At 38.9% G+C, this 9781-nt stretch overlaps 1 protein-coding gene across 1 annotated transcript; it reads right to left on the reverse strand.

The window, feature by feature from the left end:
* Positions 1 to 1344: 1344 nt before the first annotated feature.
* On the reverse strand, positions 1345 to 5155 carry LOC111020177 (patellin-3). Its single transcript, XM_088122901.1, is given in 6 exon segments — positions 1345 to 3094; positions 3272 to 3385; positions 3387 to 3423; positions 3500 to 3624; positions 3783 to 4561; positions 4600 to 5155. Coding segments are annotated over 6 exon segments (1617 nt in total). The 5' UTR covers positions 4907 to 5155; the 3' UTR covers positions 1345 to 2839.
* Positions 5156 to 9781: the final 4626 nt, after the last annotated feature.

Raw genomic sequence — 9781 nt, forward strand, 5'->3', positions numbered from 1 at the left:
GTAGATTTTGATTAATTTTTAAACAAATCTGACACCATCCGAGTAATCATATTAATCATTTATTCCCATAAAATTATCCTAACATTTTGATACGTAACCAAATACAGTTATTTTTATTGTCAGGTATCTTATTTCCAGACAATTTAATCTCAAACTACATTTTTTAAACCTTCAGCTTCTTAGTATCATTGAGTGGTAGATGAATGTAAAAAATATACCTAACTTTCTAAGGAGAAGCTAACGGAATCGAAATACACTAAACCCAACTAAACAGAAAATCTCCAATGCAAATCGCCAATGTAAAAGTCAATATATATGCAACATATACTCATATATCAGCAAACACAAACCCAAAAGCTTCATTTACTATCATTCAATGGTATATTTAAAGAATGTAAAAACTATACTTATTTTTTTGAAACAAATGTAAAAAATATATTTTAACTTTCTAATGATAAGCTAATGGAACCGATATATGTTAGAACCGAAAACCTCCAATGAAAATCGCCAATGTATTGTCGTCGTATTATCGCTGGCTATCGAACCCAAGCATCCGAATATTGAATTCAAACCCCCTAAACCAGAAAAGTGAAACTAGAAACTCGAAATATTTGAGAACTGACGCTGAAGACGGTTAAAATCGAAAAGGAAAATCAAATGGGCCAAACAAAAGTGTTTGGAAAATAGAATAGTTTGTTCTTGCGGCAACTACCGGGGAGAGGCTTGCTCTAACTGTGACCTTGCCTTTCTTTGATCTGCTTTTGAATTATTTGAACACGCCATCATGTTTTTTGTACCAATTTCCTACAAAATTATACACAATCCAACAATAATCTAAAAGATCTCAATTACAATAATTCCAATTCTAATGAATGATGAGTGATGAGCATTTAGAACTTAATTACGTGGTGTTGGGTAGTGGGGTGATCCATGGTTGAGGTGTGAAAGCAACAACACTCATATTTAAAAGAGAGGTTTGGGTTTTGATTATGAAGGTAGAGAGAGAAGGGGGAAAGGGGAGTGAGGAAGATAGGACCGCGAAATGGTTTATAGAATAGAGAAAGAATATGAAGCTATTTAGAAAATTGAGCCGAAAATTAAGTAGTTGTCTTGCCTGAGATGGTCAAGTAAGAAGCGAGCATACTAATTATTCAGGATCATCAAATGAGGGATCTTTCTTTGATTTCAATAAGCAAAGCAAGTAAACATTGAAAAGTTGCACCATAGTAAACTCATTGTTTTCTTTTCGAAGAAAAACTTCAACAAATTCACAATCTATCGCTTTTGACCCCTCCCCCCTTACTATGGACATTCCTATAATTTTATATTGAGCTTCCCTTAAACTTGGTAAAATGAAATAGTTGAATAATTGAAAAATGAGATTATTCAAGAATACACAAGATTACACATTGAGTTTCTGGTAGTATGGGTTAGATAGAAGTATAAATCTTTCAAATTATAGACACTCTTGAAATTATGATATCAAAAGGGCTACTTATCTGCTTATGCAGGGGTGGAAACTCTTTAAAGTTGACATGCATATCATCCGTGATATGCTGGGCCCTTCAATGGGTGAGCGCGTAAACTTAAGTTCAAAAGTTCTGAAGTCCATTTCTACGTGCATGTAGGCATCATTCACGAACCACTGAAACCTTCATTGAACTTCTTCAATTCCTCTTCCTACAGTCTTCTGCCTATGATGTGGTAAATTCTTCGGCTGTAACTTACACAAACAAAAAACAAACAAAAACCACAGCCTTGACATACTGAGAAATAGCAGCTTCAGCAGAGAGGGTATATCCCAGACATCTCTGAGGAAAAAGATTATGAAGTGGGAACTTAAGCTTAGAACTGGAGCTTAAATTAGCCTTTATAGTAGTACCCATGTTTGGCTCAGCTGAAGTGGCAACTTAAGCTGATAAAATAAACTGTTGTATCTAAATTTTAACTCCAAACATTTGAAGAATTTATTTGGTGCAGCCACATTATGTATGCCCTTCTATATAAAGCATGAAACTACTTTCGTTCATTTCTATTGAAAGATACCATGTACTTAATTATGGGAGGGCAAGCCACAATATAGAAGGCATGCTCGAGAGTTTCTACTTTTATAGACTAGTTTTATTTTCCTTGAAAAATTGGAACTGAAGGAAGGAGAAAGTAGTAAGTCAACCACAGAAGGAAGCCCCCTATTGCCCCTTCATTTATATTTTACGTATACGTATCTGATTGAAACAAAGACAATCTACTGTTCTGTCCCCTTTGTTTCTCAATTCTATGCATGATGTACACTTGCTAGTGCAACCTGGGGGAAGTCCATTCAGACCTTTATTATCATTTATACCACTCGTGCTGACTGAATATTTCGAACAAATTTGTTCAAAGTTGTTGATTGTCCTGGCAGCTTCAAATCATGAAATTCATTAGGACAGTTCATACAGAGAGACATGCAAAACAGAATTAAGGATCTGCAGCTACATTTCTCTCAAATAACCATCAGGACGTATTCATGAATAAAAAAAAAGTAATATCTTAAGACATTGACCAACAGAGACAAACCTCTACATACAATCCACCAAACTTCCAACATCAACAAAAAATAGAAAAGGAAACAAATGAGGCAACACTAACAGAACACACATATCAACCAAATAACAAATGATAAATTTTAATTTGCAAGAAAAAAAAACCTCATGTGATCGCATAACAAGCACTAAGATACAGACTGAATGATTGAACTAATATATTCAAAGATGTGAAGGTAAAATCAATGCAGGTAAGCTTCTTACTTGTTTCTTCTTTCCCTTCTCACAATCGCTGACATCATGGCTAGAATGCTTCACTCTCTTAAAACCTTGACCTTGAACCTATACAGGAGCTTCTTCTTCTTGGACGTTGGATTGTCAATAGTAAGTAACACTTTTCCCAGCTCAGAGACTTTGAAACTTTGAGAGATCACTGGTTCATCTGTTGCAGTTATTTTTCTTGCCTTTTGTATTATCACAGTATATGCTTCTTCGATATTGGGCACAAATTCAGCGCTGTAGCTCACCTCCCATCCCACAACACGTAGCTCCCAAACTATAATGCACTTCTGCAACGTAATAAATATCTCAATCACACGAATAATAAATACTCCCATTCGACAGTATACTGAATATATGTTGTGCAAGCAACATACACACAGACACGTGTAGAAAGCAAAGACGGGCTTGTATACAAGAACATAAAAGCATGAAACACTGACACAAAACACGACTCTCAATCACACCTCATAAATTATAATTTCAACAGTTTGCTTAGTTGATGGTTTTACTGAGACTTCAGTAACTTGATCAGAAGCATCGAAATCTGGGTTGCAATCACAATAATCAACACTCAAGCCAACCATATTGAATTGGAACTTGTTCGGGAGAAACGTATCTGCATTGGAAGACCTAATAAGCCAATTTAGGAAAACCCATTTATACATACATAAACACATTCTTTCTTTACTTACTTGAAAAGGGTCTCGGCAGATTTTGTAGGCCCTGCAAAGATAAACTTGCTTTTGGTCCTCTGGGTTAGAAACGGGCTGATCATTGTATAGAATGCAAGATACCACCAAGGAACGTTGATAAATACCTTAGGAAAATCCACCCAATAAAATCAACAAATTTCAACCAAATATTTAAAAGAAGAAACAAGTAGATCATATCATCGTACAAAGAAGTCTAGATCCCAATTCCCATCAAATAAATTTGATGAAGAAAACAGTTCAAGACACTGTATAAAGTATAAACCTGTTTGGCTACGAATTCAGGATAGTTGTCCTGAAGCACCTGAAGTGCCTGTTTGGTGGCAAGTCGAAGCTCTCGCTTACCAGGACCAGGGGAGTTTTTGAGATCATTAACCTGAAAGATAGTGGAAATACCTCCCGGACGAAAATCAAGTTTCCTAATACTCCTTTCTAGGAACTGAATCCTCCAACGCAAGAACTTGGTTCGCTTTTTCTCGTCGGAGAATGTTTTTGAATATAAATCCTTGTTCTGGAACTCTCCGAAGACATTGTAACACACTGGATGGCTCTCCCTGCTATATCCGTGCATGTACACCACCTTCTCCAGATCATCCCCCAGATTCTCGTCGACAAGTGAGTCAATACCAAACTCCTCCCTCCACCGAATTGTGTTCCGAAGCATAAGGAATGAATCCCTCACTTTGAAGTCCCTCGCCCTCAAAAACTTCAGAAGGATCACCTCCGTCCGATCATCTTCAAGAAGAGGAACCCCCCAAATAGACAGCTTCTTCTCCAGCAGACTTAAAGTTTGAGTTGCTTCCTGGACTTCCTTCGCTCGATTTTCCTCGACTTTGGTAATTTCTGTTGGTGGACCGGGAGGCGTAGGTTCAAATTGGAATAGGTGGTTCTTCATAGCTTCTTCAACAAGTTGCCTCAGTTCCTGAAGAGCTTTCCTCTCGGAATCTGCGAGATCAGCCACTCTGTTACTTTCCTCCTTGAAAGAAACCAAAGTCTGAGGAAGCTTCTGCTCCTCGATTGCATTAGATTTAGTAGATTCACACCAATAACGTCTCTTCCCGAATGGGAAGGTTTTGCCTCTACCTCAGAGTCAAGTTCTGTAGATCGAGGTGGTGGCTGCAGTGGCTCTTCTTTCTCCACCACCAGCACGGAACCAAACTCGACCACTGCTGCCGGGGGTAACAACGTAACCGGTTCGTTTTCAGCAGCTGCCAACGATACAGACTCCGCAGCAACTTGTGTTGGTGGAATTGACTCTTTTTCGGGTTGAGCAGGAGAATCAGCCACCAGCACCAGAGATTCCGCAGGAAGGGGTAAGGGATCTTCTTCCTGGGCGTTAGATGGTTGGCGGTCGGCGGGGGGTGGAACTGCCGGGGTCCGGTCGGCCATTAAAACAAAGGAGTATAACTGAGATGATACTGAGTTGGAAAGAGAAAGAAGGCCACCTTTCGGTAGCGTTTTGTAATTTATATGCGAATTTTAGATGAGCAACTACGCCAGATGAAAAACTTGGAAGAATCCAATGTTACAATTACAAAACACGACAGGGATCCACTGAACAATCAAACAATTTGTACCATTAGAAAAAGACAATCAAACAATTTTTCAGGACATGGAGAATACGGGAAATGGAATTCTCAAGGAGTGGTTTGATCGAGTTGACTTATAAAAATTCGGAACCATCACAAACCCTCTTTAAGAGCATTTTACCCATCAACAAACCTCAATTTCCCCTCTCAATTGAGCAGCTCAAAAGGGTAATTTACTATAGATAAGAGCAATTTGGCACAAATTTTAGTTTAAGGCCATTGAATCAATTTTACAGGTTCACCCAATGATTAGGGTGAGAATTCACCCAATAACACGTCATCGGTTCGATCCAAAGCCACACGTCTAAATCTTGCAAGACGCGAGTTCGAAAATCAGTTTGCAAATTGCCAAACTTGATTGCTTACGACCAAACTTAACTCTAACGCCTGAGCAAATAACCGCATAATTGAATTCCCCCTTAACGCGTACAATTCGCTCAGAATCATCGAGATAACCATGAATTTGAATTCCTTACACCAACGGTTATCATATTACACTATAAATACCCTTAAGTTAAAGGGAAAGGTATGTGATCTATCAGAATTGAGATATACTTAAATTAACTCATATCCTGTACTAATAAAAGCTTTGGACTGCTAACTCATTTTTTGCACGATTATGTCTTCGAGTGTTCTTGGAGATTTATTCTATCTTCGAGGCGTCATCTGTGAGAACGATAATTCTCAAGTCTATACCAGCAAAACTCACAAGTGAGCCCAAAATTTTATTTCCTAACTATGGCGGACAATTTTTCCCAACAGTCTAGTTTCGATGACAGTCGATCCCGTTCCTCTGTTCACACTCCTGCGCGAGGAAGGGAACGACCACCTCTCCAATTCTGCGAAGCAAATGGGTCAAGAAGTAACAGGGTTGCAGGCAAAACTGAATGAGGTTTGCATGAAGTTAAGTGGTGTAACCCACTTACGCGCGGAGATCACGAAGCTGATTATAGCTATGTGCAGAAACCACGCTCATGCAGAGTAAACAAGGGATATCCAAGAACCGTTAGCACGAGCTCGAAAAATGGATATTGAAGAGGACAGGATGATCGAGTCCAAATTCAGCGCGACCCAAATAAAAGAAAAGCATCGGCAGTCGATGGTCGAGAGACCCCACGTGAGGGGCGACAATGGACGCAAGCCACTGAGTGACTAAACTTGGGACCGTGGAAGACAACTCTTGATCCCCATAGGGATCTGTGTGACTATCTGAATTCGAATGTCGGAGATTAAAGGCAGACCTTGAATGCCCGAGCAAAGGGTCAGCAACTCCGCTGCACTAAACTCCAGGGTCGACGGGTGTGTAAACTGAGCAATAAGAGGTAAACATGCGTTTAAAGTGTCACCGAAACCCAAAATTACCAAAAGGGTGATTTTGGTAATATTGGTAATTTTTGAAAAGGGCATAATTACAAGGTTTTCTGAGTAATTTTTTGGCCAAAAAATGGTTTATTTGTCTGGATAAACAATTATTCAAAAAAAAAACCCTTACTCTCGAACAAAGCAAGGGATTGAGCTGCGGACGACTTTGCCTCCCCAGAAGAAAAAGAGCCCCTTAAGTTACCCGAAGCAAGGATCCTTTTGCTTACCGATAAAAGAATGTTGGGTTACTCTGAGAAATCTCATTTCTTTCTCGTCCACTCAGGGGACCCACGCCTAGGGATATACAAGCGTCATTCTTCAGATGGATCGCTGCCTATGAATGTGGTTTCGATCCTTCCGGTGATGCCAGAAGTCGTTTCGATATACGATTTTATCTTGTTTCCATTTTATTTATTATCCTTGATCCGGAAGTAACCTTTTCGGGAAGAGGAAATCAGGTGTGAGGTCTGAAGTCAACGGCAACCAAACCCAAAATTACCAAAATGACGTTTTCGGAATAATTTTTTTGCCACAAAATGGTTTATTTGTCATTTAATAGGATGCTGGGCAAACGGGAAGGAAAATGAATGTGTAAAGTGGCACCAAAACTTAAAATTACCAAAAGGGTGATTTTGGTAATATTGGTAACTTTTGAAAAGGGCATAACTGCAAGGTTATCCGAATAAATATATTTTTTTTTGCAACAAAATAGTTTATTTTTCATTTTTTTATGGGTTCTGAGCAAACGGACGTGTCGAATGGCACCAAAACTCAAAATTACAAAAAAAAGGACAATTTTGGTAATATTGGTAATTTTGGAAAATGACATAATTGCAAGGTTTTCTAATTTTTTTTTTTTGTCAAGTTTAGAGTTTAGGGTTTAAGATTAACCCGGTTAGGAGTTTAGCGTTTAGGGTTTAAGGATTAGCGTTTGGGATTTGGGGTTTAAGAGTTAAGGCCTAGGGTTTAGGGTTCTTTATTCAAAAGATTGACTTTTAAAATTTATGATATTTCATTTTTTTTACTTTTAATAAATTAAATAAATTTTAAAACAGGAGTTGAAATACATATTGAAATTAATAATTTTAATACATTTACAATATTAACAATAAAAAGAAGGCAAAGGTTTGAATATAAATTTTTTTCAATTTATCCTCAAATTAATTCTAAAATATTATAATTTTATCTTTAATTATAACTAATAATTGAATTTTAAAAGTTACTGAGGATGAGTTATTCTGATGAGAGTTCATCGTTGATGTCGAGATGAGCTATTCTAATGAAAGTTCATCGTTGAGGTAGATGTAAGCTACTAAATAGGAGCTCATTGTTGGTGTCAAGATGAGCTATTCTAATGAGAGTTCATTGTTGATGTCGAGATGAACTGCTTCGATGAGATCTCATCGTTGGTGTTGATATGAGCTATTCTAATGACAACTCATCGTTGAGGTTGAGGTGAGCCCTTTCTTCGCAAGTTATAGTCTTAGGATCTGTCTACTATCTAGCCTTAGAGGTACATTCACCTCAACGACACATTTCTTGAGATGGGAACTTTGAGAAGGTCAGCCAAAGAGTTCGATTCAGAACTTGGAGAAGCTTTGCATTGTGCACTTGAGAGTTTGCGCATGGAGCTTGGATTTAGCTTGACTTAAGTTGGACGCTGAGTTTGAGCTTGGAGCTTGGATGAGTTTGGGCCAAGCTGGGTGTTTAGGAGTTTAAAGTTGGAGTTTGACCTAAGTTGGACGCTTAAGATTTGACATGCGTACTTTATGCTTTGGTGCCCCCATTGAGTATAGGTCAGCAACTCGGTAGGGTGTCATGCTTGGTCGAACATGATTTGGTGATCGAAGTTAATCCTTAAGGTAGAGTGGAGCTATATGGTGGTTCTTTTTTTAGGTCGAGGTGACCTGTCTCATGTGAGCTTATCGTTTTGACCGAGATGAGCTGTCTAATGAGAGCTCGCCTTAGCTGAGATGAGGTATCTGATAGAAGCTTCTTATTTAAGTGGGATGAGCCAACTAATGGAAGTTCGGAAGAGCTATCAAGTGAAAGTTTTTCCTTAAGACGATGATGAGCTCATCTAGAAGCTCTATCATTTGTTAGGGACGAGCTATCTCTGATCCAATGACTTCACCCATGAGAGCTCATCTTTTGAGTTGATGGAGACTCATCCTTGAAGGGAAAGTCATCGTTCAAGTGAAAGTCATCTTTAAGTGCAGGTCATCCTTAAGGTCAAGAGTGAGAGCTTCCTCGAGGGGGAGGTCATCATCCATGTGTAAGAGATCTCTATTAATATTAATCAGTTACATCTCAAAACCAATTTTCAATGAAAGGAGTAGTCCATATCTATTATAAACCTACGTAAGACCTTTTTTTTTTTATCAATATGATCCTTAACAATCTCATTGTCATTCAACTTAATTACAATCAACCATTTACCAAAGCAGTCCCCCTTCTACCCAGAAAATTACAGCATCTCTCACACCTCTCCCTTACCCAACTATACACTACAAGAAAAAGGGAAAAGATAGCATCTAGTATAGCATAAATTTAAAGGAGCTAAAAAAAAAAAGAAGCGGTAGACCTAAAAATTAAAGGCGCTAAATAAAAAATTTGAAAACCAATTATACGATTAACCAAAAATCAGCGTCACCTCCGCAGTGTCTCTCTCTTTCATTTACCCGCAGCCCTCTTGTATCCCTCTCTCTCGCGTTCTCTAGGGTTTTTCATTCGTGTTCACCTAGCCCTTCCATCTCCTTCTCTAACGCGTGAAGAGCTCTCTGTCGGTCTCCAAGCCTTCAATCTCCCTCTCCTCCCGGTTCTGAAGATGTCTCCGTCGTTCTCCAAGGTAATAGCCGGTTTTTGAAGATTTTCCCATCATGTTTATCTAGGCGCCGTTCGATTTCTGAAGATTTTACCATCGTGTTCGGACGAGAAATTTCAAAGCAAGACAAAATTGCAAAGATTGATCCGACTAAACGAGTCGAAGAACAAAGCAAAGTTTAAAGTGTGTTTGGCGGGGGTTATTTTGGCTCTCAATGACCAAACTCTCGCGGTTGAAGAAGGAGGTCCAATCTCTCAAACATCAATTTCTGGATTGTTCAGTGTGTGTGGAAACGGGTTTTTGAGTTTCAGTGGTGGTTGGAATTTAAGGTGAAAGATACAGTGAGGCCGGAATGAGTAACTGAAGCGGCGAAACTGGCAGCATATGGGCAGGCGTTTGAGGTGGTCTATTAAGCACGTGCGAGAACGCGGAATTCTGTGTGAAGGCCTCATTGGTGCGAGTAGACATGAGGCTCCCAGTGGTCTGCAG

This window comes from Momordica charantia (assembly GCF_013281855.1).
Source record: "Momordica charantia cultivar OHB3-1 chromosome 4 unlocalized genomic scaffold, Mcharantia_2.0 BLBB01000004.1, whole genome shotgun sequence".
NCBI classification, from domain to species: Eukaryota; Viridiplantae; Streptophyta; class Magnoliopsida; order Cucurbitales; family Cucurbitaceae; genus Momordica; species Momordica charantia.